A 19,967-nucleotide genomic window follows, 5' to 3' on the forward strand; every position below is an offset into this window, starting at 1 on the left:
CCAGTAAAAGCTCTTATTGTCCAGTCCAGCATGTGTCCTGGTCTGAAGCCAACCTTAAAAAAAAATCAATCTGAATATTCTCTGTAGAGAAATATAATGAAAAGGTCTGCTAATAACAAGGCAGAAGACCATCTGTTCTGGGACAGGATTGCTCCACTTCAGATTCTGTGTAGCCCCAAGTGCACAACATGTACATATGTACTCAAGGTCTCCAGTCATCTCCTGTCCACCATTCTCCCATTTTCCAGGTGGTTCTAGAATTGTGGATGGCCAGATTGTTATCATACATTGGTGTTAACTGACACCAAACACCTCTAAATATGTCTAGTATGATTGGGGAGACCTCAAGAATTAGTAAATTACTCTAATTTAACCCATTACTCTTCTATTGATTCAGCTAGGATCCAGCTAGAGGACAGAAATTGAAGGAAACATGGTCATATTTCATATAGGTCTGTAGAGTTTTCCATTTATTCTCTTAAGTAGGTTTCATCCATTCCAAGTAAAAAGAAGTTCTATGAATACTTTAAGGAACAGTAGAATATAAGAGAGAGTGAAGTTTCTAAGATATGAGAAAGGATCAATTTTAAACAACAAACAACCCACAAAGTCTGAGTTAAACTCACATAAAGAAGATGCTTATTGGCCTTGGTTTCTTGAAGTGCGCTGAACACTTTGATTACCCCATGGCGAGCATTTTGCTGTCCAACAAGACTTTGGAGAGTATCTGAAAGAAGTATTTTTTCAAAAGCCTGGTTCTGATTTTAATATTTTCAACCATTTATGAAGAAATAGAAACTAAAAATACAATGTATAATCAAATATGAGTATATCCAGACCAGTGTAATGATCTAAAGGTCCAAGCTGGGTGCAAGGGCAACAAAATAATAAGTCTAACAGTATTTTAATAGAATAAAATGAATGATGGGAGTTATCTCCAATTCCTGTTACCTGTCATCTAAATTCTTTTCACCTCACTCTCCCAATATTAGAGGGCCAAGAAAGGAGAAGATTTAAGTGCATGTGTTTGTTCATATTTGATCGTTACTCTGCCGTGGTGCTGGAGCTCGAGCACCTCAATGATGCCATGAGCTAAACCGTGAAGGGCCACCCAAGACGGGAAGGTCATGACAGAGAGGTCAGACTAAATGCAATCCCTGGGGAAGGTAATGGCAACCCACCCCAGTATTCTTGCCGTGAAAACTAAATGGATCAGTACAACCAGAGATATGTCGGTATACCATCGGAAGATGAGACCCCCAGGTCGGAAGATGGTCAAAATGCTACTGGGGAGGAAGAGAGGATGAGTTCAACTAGCCCCAGACGTGATGACCCAGCTAGCTCAAAGCCAAAAGGACGGTTAGCGGCCGACGGTGCTGGTGGTGAACGGCGAATCCGATGTTCTAAGGATCAACACACCATTGGAACCTGGAATGTAAGATCTATGAGCCAGGGCAAATTGGATGTGGTTATTGGTGAGATGTCAAGATTAAAGATAGACATTTTGGGCATCAGTGAACTGAAATGGACTGGACTGGGCCACTTCACATCAAATGACCAGATCTACTACTGTGGACAAGAGGACCACAGAAGAAATGGAGTAGCCTTCATAATTAATAGTAAAGTGGCTAAAGCAGTGCTTGGATACAATCCAAAAAATGACAGGATGATCTCAATTCGAATTCAGGGCAAGCCATCTAACATCACAGTAATCCAAATATATGCCCCAACCACAGCTGAAGAAGCTGAAGTAGAGCAGTTCTATGAGGATCTGCAGCACCTACTGGACAACACGCCTAAAAGAAATGTTATTTTCATCACAGGAGACTGGAATGCTAAGGTGGGCAGTCAAATGACACCTGGAATTACAGGTAAGCATGGCCTGGGAGAACAAAACGAAGCAGGACATAGGCTGATAGAATTTTGCCAAGACAACTCACTCTGCATAACAAACACTCTCTTCCAACAACCTAAGAGACGGCTTTATACATGGACTTCACCAGATGGACAACACCGAAATCAGATTGACTACATCCTTTGCAGCCAAAGGTGGCGGACATCTATACAGTCGGTAAAAACAAGACCTGGAGCTGACTGTAGTTCAGATCACGAACTACTACTTTCACAATTTAGGATCAGACTAAAGAGATTAGGGAAGACCCACAGATCAGCTAGATATGAGCTCACTAATATTCCTAAGGAATATGCAGTGGAGGTGAAGAATAGATTTAAGGGACTGGACCTAGGGTCCCGGAAGAACTATGGACAGAAGTTTGCAACATTATTCAGGAGGCAGCAACAAAATACATCCCAAAGAAAGAGAAAACCAAGAAGGCAAAATGGCTGTCTGCTGAGACACTAGAAGTAGCCCAAGAAAGAAGGAAAGCAAAAGGCAACAGTGATAGGGGGAGATATACCCAATTAAATGCAAAACTCCAGAGGTTAGCCAGAAGAGATAAGGAATTATTTTTAAACAAGCAATGCGCAGAAGTGGAAGAAGACAATAGAATAGGAAGGACGAGAGACCTCTTCCAGAAAATTAGAAACTTTGGAGGTAAATTCCAGGCCAAAATGGGTATGATCAAAAACAAAGATGGCAAGGACCTAACAGAAGAAGAAGAGATCAAGAAAAGGTGGCAAGAATAAACGGAAGACCTGTATAGGAAGGATAACACTATCGGGGATAGCTTTGACGGTGTGGTCAGTGAGCTAGAGCCAGACATCCTGAAGAGTGAGGTTGAATGGGCCTTAAGAAGCATTGCTAATAAGGCAGCAGGAGATGACATCATCCCAGCTGAACTGTTCAAAATCTTGCAAGATGATGCTGTCAAGGTAATGCATGCTATATACCAGCAAATTTGGAAAACACAGGAATGGCCATCAGATTGGAAAAAGTCAACATATATCCCCATACCAAAAAAAGGAAACACTAAAGAATGTTCAAACTATCGAACAGCGGCACTCATTTCACATGCCAGTAAGGTAATGCTCAAGATCCTGCAAGGTGGACTTCAGCAATTCATGGAGTGAGAATTGCCAGATGCACAAGCGGGGTTTAGAAAAGGCAGAGGAACTAGGGACCAAATTGCCAATATCCGCTGGATAATGGAAAAAGCCAGGGAGTTTCAGAAAAACATCTATTTCTGTTTTATTGACTATTCTAAAGCCTTTGACTGTGTGGACCATAACAAATTGTGGCAAATTCTTAGCGGTATGGGGATACCAAGTCATCTTGTATGCCTCCTGAAGAATCTGTATAACGACCAAGTAGCAACAGTAAGAACAGACCACGGAACAACGGACTGGTTTAAGATTGGGAAAGGAGTACGGCAGGGCTGTATACTCTCACCCTACCTATTCAGCTTGTATGCAGAACACATCATGCGACATGCTGGGCTTGAGGAATCCAAGGCTGGGGTTAAAATTGCTGGAAGAAACATTAACAGTCTCAGATATGCAGATGATACCACTTTGATGGCTGAAAGCGAAGAGGAACTGAGGAGCCTTATGATCAAGGTGAAAGAAGAAAGTGCAAAAGCTGGCTTGTAGCTAAACCTCAAAAAAACCAAGATGATGGCAACCAGCTTGATTGATAACTGGCAAATAGAGGGAGAAAATGTAGAAGCAGTGAAAGACTTTGTATTTCTAGGTGCGAAGATTACTGCAGATGCTGACTGCAGTCAGGAAATCAGAAGACATTTAATCCTTGGAAGAAGAGCAATGACAAATCTCGATAAAATAGTTAAGAGCAGAGACATCACACTGACAACAAAGGTCCACATAGTTAAAGCAATGGTGTTCCCTGTAGTAACATATGGCTGCGAGAGCTGGACCATAAGGAAGGCTGAGCGAAGGAAGATAGATCCTTTTGAACTGTGGTGTTGGAGGAAAATTCTGAGAGTGCCTTGGACTGCCAGAAGATCCAACCAGTCCATCCTCCAGGAAATAAAGCCAGACTGCTCACTTGAGGGAATGATATTAGAGGCAAAACTGAAATACTTTGGCCACATGAGAAGACAGGACACCCTGGAGAAGATGCTGATGCTAGGGAGAGTGGAGGGCAAAAGGAAGAGGGGCCGACCAAGAGCAAGGTGGATGGATGATATTCTAGAGATGACGGACTCGTCCCTGGGGGAGCTGGGGGTGTTGACGACCGACAGGAAGCTCTGGAGTGGGCTGGTCCATGAAGTCACAAAGAGTCGGAAGCAACTAAACGAATAAACAACAACAATCGAAAGTTTACATACTAGGAGTCAGACTGATCTGCCATAACATCTAATTTGGTTTTAAGCTGAGTACCACATGTTCAACCCCAGAAGATATTATAACATTGTGAATTTGAGAAGCCAAGTTTCTAATCTTTGCTCAGCTATTATTTAAATTTAAAGCACTGCCTTAAGCACTATACCACTCTACTCCTACATCAAATGTATCTCAAATTTCAAAATACAACTACTTTTGTCTTGAGAGTTTTTTAAAATTACTCAGTTCTGTTGTATATGGGAACCACATTGATACCAGTATCAGAATAGAACTGAATGGAATTGTCTTGATTCCAGTCTCCAGGTTTACAGAGACACTTAAATACTATTTTTTTTAATGTTATAAAGGCAAACAGTAGCCATCTCCCCAATGGTTATCTCTGTTTCTATCAGTAGTGACAAAAAATTAAGGCAAATATAATTTTTATTACACCAAAATTATATTTTCTGAATCAGAAAAGAATACTACTAATTCATGGAGGAAAAATGGAGGGGGGAGCTTTACCAAGCTGTTTATAATGCTTCATTCTTCCAATAAACTTAATAGGGATTAATTTATACTTGTACCACATTCTAGTTTTTTTGTGATCTGTGTGTGGGGAGGTAGAGCCATATGCTATTTTCTTACCCTTCCAGAATTTCAACTCACATCCATATATGAGCAAAAATAATGGCTGCAAAGATAACACAAAAGTAATCCTCTTTGTTTGCTATTAAATATTTGTACAGGGAATGGCTTTTTACAAGACCCAGAGAATGAATGACGCACTTCAGCAAGAAAGCCATGTTTATTTCAGGGAATTAGATCCCAATTATATAAACAACAGCGTAATTTGGTATGTCTATAGTGCCCTGATTTCCAATATTTGGGACCAACAAATGAACTTGCATAACATGCATTTTTTAGTTTTCTTCCTTTTTCCCCATCACCCAAATGCCATTTTGATTTACTCTGAAAGGAGGAGTTCCTTCCCTCATGGACTAAGAGACATCAGGGTCACTATAACAGTTAGAAAGCTTGAACATATATATATATATATATATATTTCCAGTAAAACGAGATAGGTTTGCTAAGGATATTAACCTTGGCTCGTTAAGTTTCTGAACGAAATGTTTTGTTTTTTAATTTGTCTTCAGTTAATAATGTGCTAATGTTGAAATAATACCAGGGAGTCTTACCTGGAATGTTTTCAAGTAGTTTTTGCTGTGCTTTCTGTTTTGTCTCTTGGCTCTGCTCTTCACTTGTAGGCTTTGTGTTGGATGCCAGTTTCCCATTTGGCCAAAATGCATCTCGGAATGTATTGATATAGTAAACGAGCATTGGCTCACTGAAGATCCAATTTACAGTGTCACGAATTTGTCTTGTAGGAAAGGCATTAAGAAAAAAAATACGTTTTTAACCTATCTTTCCCTTTCTAGACAGACAGACAGACACACACACAAACAATGTATATCTAAAGTCAGGCCCCAAAGGCCATCAGACAATCTAAAGACGATCATCACATCATAATTTGCAAACATCAAAGAAAATGTCATGAAGTCAGACAAGTGAATATGTGTTTAAATCAGATTTTAATAGTCTTGGGGGGGTATTTTTATTTTTATTTGTTTTTAAGGTTCTAATCACAGAAATAAACATAGTTCTTGATGTGTTACTTTTTAAAATTTTGTAATACATTTATTGTTATATAAAAGAAGGTAAGATTAAAAATGGCACTGTATTCCATCTATAGTTTGACACAGTATAATTCACCATCACATCAAAATTCTACAAACAGAATCTGAATGCTAGAAATGGAGAGACAGGAAAAAATGGATTAAGTCACTCTGATTAATGCTCACCAATAAACTGGAAAGTCTATTGGTCAGTCTTTTTCATGCAGCCTTGTTAAACCACTGTCGCTTATTTCTCATAATGATAGCTGAAAGGTGGATTGTTTTCCATTTTAATGTAATTGAAGTATGATGTAATCTAAGTGAAGATGGGCTGCTGTATCATACATAATATAATAATGCAAAAAGCAGTATTTGCCAGTTTTAATAAGGTACTTGCCAACCTACTGCAAAAAGTACAAGTGTTCTATTTATTCACTAAAAATACACTATTCTAATTGTCAACATTATATTCATGTGAACTGGAAAGAAGGTAGAGTCATTTGATCAACTTTCCCCAAGCTGTAGGGAACAACAGAGATTCCTCTTGGGGAAGGAATTGCAGCACTTAGCAAAACATGAATAAATCTAGGAAAGGAAGAAAATGTTAGAAACAACTTTAAGTGGCTCTGCCTTAACTCTCTTTGATGAAAGAGGGAGGGAAGGAAAAATGGTGTCAAGGCTTTCAAGATTCTGTTACTATAGCCTATATTAACAAAGTAGAGTTCTAATAGAAGAGAATATTTATAGCTCAGGGTTAAACTGTGGAGTCCTTGGTGCTCTCTGAGCTTGGTTGTTTGCTTGCAGACGTTTCATTACCTGACTAGGTAACATTATCGGTGCTAGTGAGTTGTGGGGTTTGCTCCCTGTTTATATACAGTAGCTTGCCCTGCCAGTGTTGGTGGGGGAGTGGTTTTCTCCTTGGTAGTTCCTTGATTAGGGTATTGTTTTCTGCTTGATATTACCGTCCTACCACATTCAGGGACACCAGATTGAGAAAGGATAATTAGAATAATTGTAAATATATTTCTAGGCATTTCAAGATCTGGTTGCAATATTTCTATCATATAGTTCAATACTATTTAGTTGCTGAAACAAATGGTAGAGTTGACTGTTTTATTTAAAATTTCTGAGGTTTCTCTTTTATCAGTATCACAGCACTACCACTAAAAAAGGATATTGCTATTCACAACATTCTTCTGCTCATGTGCCCGTATTGCAAAAAAAAAACAACAGCTGATGATTTGACATTTCTATTTCCATCAAAAGTTTCCTCTGTATTTTAGCAGAATGCCCTTTTGCCTTAAACAGAAGGGCTGTGCAAAGCATTCAAAAAAGATTCTTCATAAAGTGCAAGGAAGCAAAAGACACCCCTTTCTTTGAGGCACTAAAACCACCACATCTTCAGAACTCCTGGTGCAGCTGGGCCAACGTGCTTTGTGAAATGCCCAGTGCAATGCTTTGCACAGTCCTACAGAAAGAAAACATGTCTACCTTTCCCCTTGGTCCCTCCCTTGATTTTCTGTTTTAGAGTGATAGTGTGAGCAATTTTGAGCCTTAATGTAATCATAACACAAAGCTCTTAGCTATCAACTGCTGTTTCACCCAGTGTTGATCAGTGACTGATCAACCATGCATAGGATAGTAATTTTACTATTCTACGTTACTGGACCATCTACTTGATTGCCTTTTCCTTTATTATCTTTATTATTTTCCAATCACTGTATCTGACTGAAGATATCACAAATGGCATTGCCATCAAAATCATCATCACTTTTTGCTCTACCTGAGCAGTATAATATATCTCCCAATGTCAATCATTGATCAAAATATCTACTATTCACTGAATTAGAGCTGTGTATTCTAAAGTATGATCATAGCAAAAGTATCACTTGTGTCTCCTGTTCGTGGCATTTAATAATTTGAAGCAAGTTAGAAATAGCTTGTGTTGTAATTTGCAAGCCATCCTCCGCCTAAGTCCACTGAACAATGAACAACTGTTTTCCTCATTTCCAGAGTCTTTTTCCCTCTCCCCTGAGCCAACAGCATACCACTACTCTTATAATCCATGTAAGAAACACTACATTGTATTCCTGTAAGTCATATTTAATTCCATTTCAATGCATGGCACTTTGTTAAAAATTAAAACTAAAATAGAAACTGGTTAACTGCTGGTGATAGTCTTGCATTTTCTTGTAGAAAGGGACTTGGGCTTGCATGCTGGAAGTAATTTAGAGTACACCTTACTTCAAAATGTCTCAGAAGCACCGTTCTATGGAAACATAACTCAGCTTATAATCTTCTACTCTTATACCCACTCTGGTAGCTCATGTCTGTATTATATGCAGATATACATTTGATATCAGATGAAGCATTCAGGATCCTGACTGTTTCAGTCTTTGTGTATGTTTCAGGCAGGTATGTTTCTTGTCCAAGTAATTCTGCTGTATCTGGTAAAACAGTACAATGCAATTCTATACCTTTATATTCAGAAGTGAGCTGCATTGTTCTCAGTGTCACTTCTTCATAACTGTTACTTCTAGGCATGGAATAAGATTATTTCTACTCAAATCAACAGAGATCGCAAATCCAGACTTCCTTGGCACAGCTTCTGTTATAGCTTGGTACAGAATGTTCACTGTATCATTCAACACAGCACACCTTAAGAAAAAACACCTTTCCATTTGTATGTAAATAAATAAATCTGTAGAAACAGTTTTTCCTGTTTCTAACAATCAAGCCAATCACAATCTCTATCTGGATTGTTTCTGACTGTTTCTGCATCAAACAGCTAATTCTTAGACAATAATTTTAGAAGCAAAGAAGTGTAGCACACTCACTTGTTGATGGTTCTTCCAAAAGTGATCTGAACTAGTGCAATTAGTGTCTTCCTCACCCACTTAAACACTAAAACAAAGAAAAGCAAGCAGCACAAAGAAGTAAATGCAAAACCTGTAGTTAATGCCCATTTAAATATGCTGTTGTATACCTGGGTGAATAGCTTCTCCACATGAAATTATGAGGAGGGATAATCTAGGGTTGTACAGTGTGATTTTCAACAGATGGTAGAGGGACTTTCCTTCAAGCATATTCTGTGGAAAACTAAGGGCAAAACTCAGCTCTGAGTCACTTTGTCATCTGATTCCATGAAAGCCATGGAAATCTGTAGTGTCTAGGATCACTGACAGCTAAAATGAGGATAAACAAGTGAAATTAAATTCAAATATGAAAAGAGGTTCTATGGGTCAGGCTCATAGAAAGGGGCATCATTCTGCCCTGGCCAGCAGCTTTGGAATATACATCCAGCCTTGTTATAAAATGCTTGAGTACTGATGTGGGACAGGAATGGTTTTGCCCAATTTAGAAGGCTGTCTCAACAGAAATGACTGCAGGATCAATCTCACCTGATAAATGTATTAGTTACTGTTTAGTTGGGATACTGGCAAGATCCTTCATACCAACTTCAGTCACCACACAGTCTGCAGCCAAAGCTATGATCAGGTCAAGTAACCATATCGTGTAACTTCAGTATAACAATTGTACTGGTTACCAATCCATTTCTAGTTTAATTCAGAGTGTTACCTTTAAAGTTCTAAATAATTCTGAGTTAGTTGAGAGACTATATTCTTTCCAACCTGGTGAGGGTCCATATCTAAAACCTCCAGCTGGTGTTCTGATGGTAGATGATTGACTGATCGATTATGTACTATCACATCAGTGTCAACTCCTAGAACCACTTTAACTGGCATAGTTTCCATTCAGTCCATCTTACCTATTTCAAGGTATTTGTTTATAATTTACCAGTCATATTCAGCTATAAGCCTTTTCTTGTTTCAGAATATAAACTTTTCTAATGAATAATAGCGGAGCTGGGATGGTTAGTTAATTGTTTGCTACTCCACGCAGTGTTTGTCATTATTTAATCTACAGCTGAGAGCAATGGGATTTATGTACTTATTTAAATATTGGTACTTTATTCTTCAAATCAAAAGTTTACCCAAGACAACTTTCAAACACTGTAAAACCTTCTAACTATAATGACAGCATAACCACTATAATAAAACTATTAGACTAAACAAGCTATTGAACAGCAACTAGATTTCAAATGTTGGAGAGGTTTAAACTGCTATGCATTATTATGGAACCATGTTCTTAGGCTTTAAGAAACGGGAATGCCCAGCGTTTATTTTTAAATCAAAGATGGGATTCATAAAGAGCCCAACTATTCCAAACTTGGCACATACTAGACATAAAAATCTTAAAATACCATGTAAATACATATCCTTTCCTGACATGCTAATGCTACATGCAAATGGATCAACACATATAGTAAATATTTATAGATTATGAGATACACTGATTAATTATGTGCCATCAAGTCATGTCAACACTTAGTGAATACAGATAGATTTTCTCCATGATGATCGGTCCCTAACCTGGTCTGTCAGGTCTTCCAATGACACACCCATTGCCACTGTAACTAAGTCCATCCACCTTGCTGCTGGTCGTCCTCTTCTTCCTTCCACCTTTCCCAGCATTATAGCCTCCTCTAGGGAGATAGGTCTTTGCATAATGTGTCCAATGTAGGATAATTTGAGCCTGAGTGACGATGAACTCTGGGTTGATTTGTTCAGTGATCCATTTATTTGTTTTCTTGGCTGTCCACAGTATTCTCAGGAGTCTTCTCCAACGTGAAAGTTCAAAAGCATTAATATTCTTCCTACCCTGATTCTTCAAAGTCCACATTCTGCTTCCATAGAGTCAAAGGGAATACCATTGCTTGCATGACTCTGATCTTTGTAGGTACAGAGACATCACAGCATTTGAGTAACTTTTCCAGGGCTTTCATGGCTACTCTACCAAGTGCTAATCTGCAGCATACTTCTTGACTGCTTGTTCCTTTAATGTTGATGGTTGATCCTAAAAGGCAGTATCTTCATTGACAATTCCAAGGTGGGCTGTTCTTCCTCTTGTCATTAGTTTGGTCTTCTTTATATTTTAGACTCATTTTTTCACTGTGCTCCTTAACTTTTATTACTAGAACTTGCAGAATCCTTTGCATTTTCAACTATCAGGGTAGTGTCATCAGCATAGTGCAGGTTATTGATGTTTCTTCCTCCAATTTTAAAACTATGCTCATCTTCTTCCATATGAGATATACAGAAAATATTTATATAAGTATGTTACTCAGACCCATGACAGAAACTGCATTAGTGAGTCTCAGGCAGAAAAATAATCTTTCCATGTTTAAAAATTATAAAAGATGTAAACACTTTGTTCATTATTTTTCTGTCTTGAACAAAAGGTGGGACTTTCCTTCATTTTATCTTCACAACAACCACTCTGTGAACCAAAGATATCAAATGCCTCTCCATGCTTATGGCACACTTCAACCTGGTCTTTGCAGTCCTAATCTAGCGTCTTAACTATTTAACTAAACTACTCAAGTACATTGGCTCTTATGTGCTAAAGAACAAGTTCCTTACTTACTTCCTCGCAGCTCAAAAATCTCTCCTATCAGCATGAAACAAGGCTCTGCAAGGGCATCCCGTTTCCCATCCACATCATCCCCATAGTCAGATAAATCATCATCTTCAGTTTCTTCCTGAATAACATAAAAACAGCATGAAAACTATAGTTAATTAATTATAGTTAATTTTAAATGCATTTCTGCTCTCTCTCCAAGACAGGAATAATAAGCTGCCATTTCAAGTGTTGAGATATTGTGTGATGAATGTTTGAATTAGCTGTTAAAACTCATATTTATTCTTTTGCCATTTAAATCTCCCCAGGCTATCCAGTTCAACAGAAGTTCCACAGAGCAATAGGAAATCAAAGCTCATGAACCTCATGCCATCAAATTAATATAATTTGTCTACTGACAGCTACTCTACAGAACGTCTGACAAACCTTTTGCCCAGCTTTGCTACCCAAGATTCTTAAATAGAAGATAACATTTGCTGACTATATCCACTTCAGTAAAATGACCGGCATGTTATACATTTCACATATGCCCCTTTTTCATCAATACCCTTGTTCTTTGATACAACCTAAAAACTTTCTTTTCAAAGTGAAGTGCCCTTGAGTAGTAACTAGTGAAATGTGAAGACAATGTATACAACACACCCTCATTAGAGCCTTCAATATTTTGTTTATTTCAAAAATCTTTTAAATCATTTATCATCTTGGCCACTGGTTCATTCATTTAAAATTACTCACAATTCTCTCTTATCTGAATTTACTCCATAATGTGGCCTGCTCTTTTTAGATTAGCAAGATATGCAGAGCTATTCCCCAGGCTTCGTAAATCAGTTGCTTCCTTGAGTAACACACCACCCTAAGCCAAAAACAATATTGTAGCTTAGCACAATGTGATATAGGTCTAGTTGTCTCATTATTTTGGACAGATGCTTATCTACCAAAAATAATAATTCTTCACCCACTTACCTCCTGATGAGAAAAGAGATCACCCGGAAGCCTCTCCAAAAATGAAGAGAGTGAAAAAGAAGACTTCTTCCCCTGTATGTCGATAATCTTAAGGTACTCAGGAGAAGGGCTTAAGAAGGCATAAAGTGCTTCACTCTGACACAGCCTTTCATCAGAAAGCAATTTCTGCAGAAAAAAGATGGAAGGGTATTTGAAGATACCAGAACTATAGATCATTTTATTTTTAAACCAGGAAACAAATGCATATTACAATCCACTGTATTTGATTAAGGTTGTTTTGTTACAGAAAGCAAAAATATTTATCAGCAACATCAACATCTTGGAAGATCACAAAGTCAACAGTTGTTCCTGGAATCAATATTTCAGTAAGGGGGTTCTAAGCATATTCTGACAAACCAAAGAGTTAACTGCTGGTATAAATTAAAATAACTTCAATAATCACATTTACTATTTACATCTTAAGACTGTTCTTCCATCAAGTGGGATACAGATGTACTAAATAAGCCCAAGGAGCTGCTAAGGGATGATCTATAAACTTTGCCACCAAGACAGCCAATTCTAACAATGTAGCACTTCTCTTTTTATTCACATCTCTGGGTTACTAAGATGTGACAACTTCCACCCACACTGTGCAGCACCTTATTTTCACTTCCACCTTAAGTGTCAGGGCCAGCCTCGCTTCGCAATAAGACACAGACTCACTTAATGGGTATTAAGGATTTCTGGTTTATTGGAATGATAGCTGACAGAACGAAAAATGGGAACAGGGTAGGTAGTGTGAGGGTGCCCCTTTTATACCCTCCTGTGTTGCCCCGGGCTTCCCCACTCCTCAATGCCTCGATCCCTCTTGATGGGACCCTTGATGGCTGCCTGGGCGTTTTCCCCGGTGTCTTCTTTGTCTCCCTGCGACGGTTGTGTCCTCCGGGGCACCATGTGCTTCTTATCTTCATTCTTCTGACGTCTCTCCTTTCAGTTGCTTATGGGTCCATGGGTGTAGGTGCCTTTGGGTGCTTGTGTTAATCCCTGGTTTGATTATCTCCTTCCCCTTTTCCTTAATGATCATGATCCACGTTGTGAGGCTCTTTGTGCCTTGCAACGAGGTCATGACATTAAGTTTTCTTTGATTTGTAAACTCATCATGGTTGATTACAAAGACATATAATTTGGGGTAAGCAACCTGTAACACTCCACATACCACTGAACTACAATTCCCAGCAGCCCAGCCAGGCAAATGATATGAAATGCTACAGCACATATGTAAATACACACACACCCACAGAATATATAAATATGGACACAGACATGCAAAAATTTGGGGGAACACATATCAGTTGGTTTGCCAAGTTGTAAACATCTCTAGAAAGAAACATATGACTCACACTAAGATAACAACTAAGCTTGATAGATGGTATTATGAACAATTGTTTCACACATACACTTCAAGAAATGTGACTGCCTTAAGTTTTTAAAAAGTGTTCTACAGGTGCGCAGAGTGGTAGGCGGCAGAACTGCAACCAAAACTCTCCCCACGACCCGAGTTCGATCCCAGCGGAAGGTGGATTCTCGGGTAGCCGGCTCAGGTTGACTCAGCCTTCCATCCTTCCGAGGTCGGTAAAATGAGTCCCCAGCTTGCTGGGGTAGGTGACAATTGGGGAAGGCAATGGCAAACCACCCCACTCTATAGTCTGCCAAGAAAATGTTGTGAAAGTGGCATCCCCCCAAAGAGTCAGACATGACTCGGTGCTTGCACAGGGAACCTTTCACCGCAGGTGCTTTGATTTGCTATAAACACCTACATTATATTATATATAATAATAATTATATATATTGTATATATTTTTAGATTAGTTAATCATTAATTATTCCATCCAGAAAAAATATAAAATCTCAAATATGGAAGCTCAGTTCTCAAATTCTGTAACTGTAACTGTAACAAATTCTTGAGACGAGGCACTCCTCGCCAAGGCAGCTGCAACATCTGCCTATCTCCTCCCTTTGTGAGGCCTCGTCAGCAGTAAGAAGAAGATAGTGAAGATCACCCGGGGCAGCAGGGGTATGCGGCAGCGGAGTACAAGGCAGCCGAAAGAGCAGAGATGAGGGGGAGATAGGTGGGTGGGGTAAGCTGAAGCAGAGGCAAGCACAGCAGGGCTGGAGAAGCATGTGGTCCTTGCCTAACAACCCCAACCAAGACTACCGGAACTGCCATCGCTAAGTGGTGCTGTCATATGATGTTTCGCCTAACAACCGCTTTGCTTAGTGACAGAAATTCCGGTCCCAATTATGGTCGTCAAGCAAGGACCACCTGTACAGCAGAACCTACTAAGAGACAAAAGAACACTATTTTTTAGAGTCTATAGTCTTTTCCCCTAAAACATATTAGAAAGTGGAATATAGTACCGGCTTATAAACACAAAAAAGGAACAAAGTTTAGAATTGTTCAATTGTTCAATACATAGGTTCTTAAAGAATGTAACACAAGATAAACACAGGGCCACACTTTTTAACCAATTCTATTTCCTTGAACAATATTCACATTCAATGCATTTTCAAACACTGGCCTGTCACACTATACATTCAAAAGTATACTTAAATACTAAATCCCAGTGAAAGGAAAGGGACGTTGATTGGTGACAAAATTAGGCCATTTTATTAATCCAAACTCTGTATTTGGGATATAACGTGTGAAAAGATGGAGGATTATCAGAAGAAATAAAAGGGAAAAAACCCTACAATGAACTCCCTGGGATTATCAACAAATTAAGGAATCTTACCTGTAAGAAATTATTTAATTGGTTCTTGGATTTCTCCATGAATTTCTGGTCTACAGATTTAAAGGGCAATTTGCTGAGTGAAGGCAACTGAGCTTTCTTTAATGATGGAAAGCACTAGGTAGGAAGAAGTAATTCACAATTATTAACCCATTTTAATTTATACGCCTAACTAAAGTCAACAATAGACTGAACAATATGACTAGGAACCACTGATTTTCAGTTTCTCTGCATGTAATTTTTTAGTATAGCCATCCCTCCAGAAATAAACCTACACCAGCTCAATACTCACACTAGCCATCACTTCGTAGAAATGCAGAAAGACAACACATTATAAAAGGGTTTGTATATCAGATACAAAATACTCTTGGTGCGTGAATGTCAGCCAGTTCCCTGAACACTAACACTCTGAACAAAGGTAGGAGGATATTTTCATCGTCCTACCAAATGAATCTCGGTGCTCTAGACTTAACGAGAATGTCAGTGAAACATAGAAGATGCTTCTGTATTGCTCCCAAGAAAACGACATGGACATATCCACATACTGCATTACCCAAGAGTCAAGCCTGACTTTGCTGACTTTACCTTTATCTGAATGAATACTGAATACACCAATAACTTTCTGCAATTTTAAGAATTAGAATCAATTCTGTTGATCAGGACTATCAATTCTAACAAACAATTTAAACAGAACAAGCAGTGGGGGCACATAAATACAGTGCACCCGACAGTAAAGTCGATAGTTCAAAGTATAAAAACAAAGTCAGCCAAAGGACAGCTAAGATACAATTCACAAAGAACAGTGAAGGAAAACTGCAAAAGAACAAAAAAATAAAACAGCCTCTCTCACACACATATGAAAACAGAAACGGGGTGGATGAAGAAAGAGAAAATAAATGCAGGAGGGAAGACTCCTATCTCAGACATAATTTGAAAGGGGGGGAAAAAAAGGGCGTTTTGCGTACTGCTGTGAGGCAGATCAGAATGAGACATAAAACATGCTTTTGAAACATACACCCAAACAAACTCGCATCCTGATGGATGGATCACATTTATATAGCTGCCCATCTCACAAAACATGACTCTGGAGGGCCTACAATACAAAACAGGCCATAAAAAGAAACAGACGTTAAAATGAAACAGACGTTAAAAAATATTCCATAATAAAAAGACTAACATTATTTAAATTATTTAAACTAGGTTTAAACTCTTTCAGCTAGAACTCTCAAAGCAAGCAAGAGCTCTCCCCACAATTCCTTTGTACCTCGCTGAGTTTCCGATGCAGACTTTGAAACGCGCTGAGCTTTCGGACGACTGTCCACTCCTTTGCTTCAGCCCTGCCAATCTCCTGTAGTATCACTATGACAGAATAATAGGGCACTTGTTCACCATTTTCTTCAATAACCTAGGAAAATAAAGAATTATTAAATGTTAACTCTGCAGAACACTACGTGAAAAAAAGTATTTACTAATATGTTCATATTTTCACAAGAATCTCTGGGGTGCATTTTAATTGTTGCACATAATTGATTTTCTAGCAAGCTTATTTTCCATGCTTGAGAAATAAATACAGAAGATTCAAACTATCATTTGAAGGTAAGGAACAAATCTATTTCCATTTGGCTTTGGGTAGGACAGAGAGAGAGAGCGCATATGCGTGCGCGCCTTAGGGCTGGCAGGCTGTTCAGAAGAGATGCTTTACAGCAGAATCACACATATGAAGCACCTATCTTTGAATCATTCAGGCAGCCATGGTTGTGTAACTTTTTCAGAAGCTGCTTCAGCTGTCTCTGTGTGTGTATGCACACACAGCCAAATGCTGGGACAAACGATAAGCAGTGCCTTTCCAGACATGGCTGGGAGCAGCTTCCAACGCAGCCATACCATCCTGGGAAAAATTGCAACCACGTTATTGTTCAAAGAGAGGTAATTTGTACACACTTCTGCACGCTGCAAAAAGCTTCTGTTCTGCTATATTCTGTTAAAAAATGGACTCAAACCAATGGCAGCTGGTTTCCCCTGAGATTCAGGTGGCTCCTCCCCCCACTGTGGAGGGCTCTGAAGACTTTAGCCTGGCGTCGGTGGTTGAAGCCCCTTCTGAGTAGTGTGTGTGTGTTTTTTGTTGTTGTTTTTGCTATCTTTTTGTTCCTTTGTCTTTATCGTTATACAGTTAGTCCTCAACTTATGACCATTCAGTTACGACGGTGCTGGAAAAAGTGACTTGCAACCAGTCTTCACACTCACAACTGCCGTAGTATCCCCATGGTCACATGATCAAAATTCAGGCACTTGGCAACTAGCATGTATTTGTGACAGTTGCTGTGTCCCAGGTCACATGATCACCATTTACAACTTTCCCAGCCCACTTCCGACAAGCAAAAATCCATGGGGAACCATGTGATTTGCTTAATGACCTCATGATTCACTTAACAACTGTGATTTGCTTAATGTCTGCCGCAAAAAAGTTGTAAAACCAGGTGCAGTCACATTGTGCCTCGCTTAACAACCACCCTACTTAATGAATTTTCCGGTCCCTATTTTGGTCCTAAGTCAGGACTACCTGTATTGTTATTTTTTCTGTGTTTTTGCCTTGTGAACTCCTCATGGTCACTGAAGTCAGGCAGTGTACAAATTTAATAAACCTTTATTGTCATTATCGTCATATACTGGTTCATATAGAATCAGTAAAAAACTACCTAGATGCATTAGCCCACTTACCCTGATAATACTACAAGGGGAAAGAGGCATCCTGTGGACTGGCCATTCCTACAGTGCTGCTCAGTTTGGGCTGTTGTAATAACAAGAGTCAGCCTGGTCTGAAAACACAACAGCTTGGCTGGGAATGGGTAGGGGAGTGCGATCTTGTTAGCACTCCTGCATATCTTCATGGTTAGCACTGAAGAAGAAATACTCCTTCTCTGCATCTCCATAGTCCAAATACAATTCTGCACCTTCCCCCTTTGTTTTCAGATAAAGCCCAATAGGTTACTATCATAAAAAAAATCAAAAGAGTAACATATATTTGTAGCATTCATTGTAGTTTCATCTACCCTGATGACATCACAACATTTATTTATTTATTTTTCACATTTCTATCACCGCCCATCTCCCCCCAAAAGGGGGAGTGCTATGAGTGCTAGACATCTCCATGTCTCGCTATTTCAAAATAATGAAAAAAAAAAAAACAGCTGTACCCCATTCCTAGAGACCTCTGAAGTAAACATTTGACTAGCAAGATTCCATTCATCTGACAACAGATGAGAGAGAGAACACACCATACCTCCCCAGTATTAATGAAGGCTTTCCACATGCCAAGATTTTCACACCACCAGTCTGTTCTTTCAATGTGTAATTGAAGGTCACTGTGTTCTCGCTCCATCAGACTGATTTCATCTTTCAATGTAGAAACAATCTGCCAGGGGGAAGAATATAGTTGTTCTCATAGGTTATTGTATTCTTTAGTTAGTGGCAACAAGATTTAGTGAAAACACTCAAATGTTTTTCTCCATCTATAAGACTTTAACTTGATCTAACAGCTGTGCTGGTTAAAGTTCAACTATAATTTAGAAATGCTAACTTTATTAGATCTTGGTGATAAATTATGGATTGCAATGAACTTGGGAAAAAGAGGCTGAGGTGGCCCCTACAGAAACGTTTTTAAATGATACTGTTAATTTTAAAATAAATGGTGATTTAAGGGACTGTCTAGGAATAATTGTATTAGACTTTTTAGAAATAGTGAGAATGGCTACACAGCCAATCAATTTTGACAGCCAAAAGAAAGCATGCCTGCTAACCTAACATAATAAAATGTGCAGAGAGCTCTAATATAACTGTACACATATGAATTTTGTGTACAGCCAAAAGGCTATAATGGAACTAAATGTGCATTTTCAGACATAAGCATCAGACAGATAGATGAATACTGGCTTGGTTCTGATTGGTGAGGCTGATTTAGAATATCAGGGTTAAGCAAATCACTAGTAGCTCGAGGCCAGTCTGTGGCCTAGTTTGCATCAAGCCAGGATTTATTTAGCTTAAGTTGTGTTTTTTAATATCTCAACCCACCATAGTTAGTGCTGTTAACTTCAGCAACTTTAATATATGTTGACCACCTCCAGAATTCCCCAGCTAGCACACTGAAATCCACAAATCTTAAAGTTGCTGAGATTGAGCAACACTGATTTAAGACAAGTCACTGTACATCCAGGGACTGAAACTTGTTTATGACCCCAGATTGTTTTAACCTAATTTATTCCTGGTTTGTTTTTCTGTTCCAAGCCTATTTCCACCCCATAAGGAAAACAGCTAAAATGTGGAGACAAATTAACAAAAATTTGGCCAAACAAGCTCCTAAACAAGGTACCTGCCTCAGAGTTAGATGTGAAGGCAGCTGATGTTACTGATGGCTTTTCTGGCAGGTAGGCTATTTCTCATCTTCAGAGTAAGAGACAACATGACCAGAGTGAAGGAGAGAATACACTTGTGCACTCCATAGGCTTTGGTTTAATTTTCTCTCTCTTTCATCCAGTACAGAACAGAATCAAGGAGCAAATAATGAAGCTTGGCTGTGTGACATAAACCAAAATCTGGGATCCTCATGTTCCAAAGCTATTTCCCAGCTTGGACTTGAAAAAAGGGAGCCCAGCCCCTGAAGCTCTGGACACACAGTGTTCCCAGCTCAGCCACTGGTATTTGTGTAAGAGGAGCTCAGGGCTAGGAATCAAGATTTGGAGAACATTCAGTGTTAAACAGAGATAAATGTAGAAATGATCACTTCACCTGCAAGGGGCAATACTGACACTGAATAGATTACCCACACGTTTTAAGAGCTTTA

At 38.9% G+C, this 19,967-nt stretch overlaps 1 protein-coding gene across 2 annotated transcripts in view; it reads right to left on the reverse strand.

The window, feature by feature from the left end:
* The window catches only part of SNX25 (sorting nexin 25), a 65,495-nt gene that overhangs the window by 793 nt on the left and 44,735 nt on the right, over nt 1–19,967 (reverse strand). For both annotated transcript variants that reach the window (XM_063309737.1, XM_063309736.1), the window contains exons 11-18: nt 18,411–18,542; nt 16,395–16,535; nt 15,134–15,247; nt 12,363–12,527; nt 11,406–11,520; nt 8,756–8,822; nt 5,442–5,623; nt 627–727 (exon numbers count right to left, since the gene is read on the reverse strand). In XM_063309737.1, the coding sequence (XP_063165807.1) occupies nt 627–727; nt 5,442–5,623; nt 8,756–8,822; nt 11,406–11,520; nt 12,363–12,527; nt 15,134–15,247; nt 16,395–16,535; nt 18,411–18,542 (1,017 nt within the window). The remainder of the gene's footprint in view (nt 1–626; nt 728–5,441; nt 5,624–8,755; nt 8,823–11,405; nt 11,521–12,362; nt 12,528–15,133; nt 15,248–16,394; nt 16,536–18,410; nt 18,543–19,967) is intronic.

The sequence above is a fragment of the Candoia aspera genome, chromosome 8 (genome assembly GCF_035149785.1).
Source record: "Candoia aspera isolate rCanAsp1 chromosome 8, rCanAsp1.hap2, whole genome shotgun sequence".
Classification (NCBI taxonomy): Eukaryota; Metazoa; Chordata; class Lepidosauria; order Squamata; family Boidae; genus Candoia; species Candoia aspera.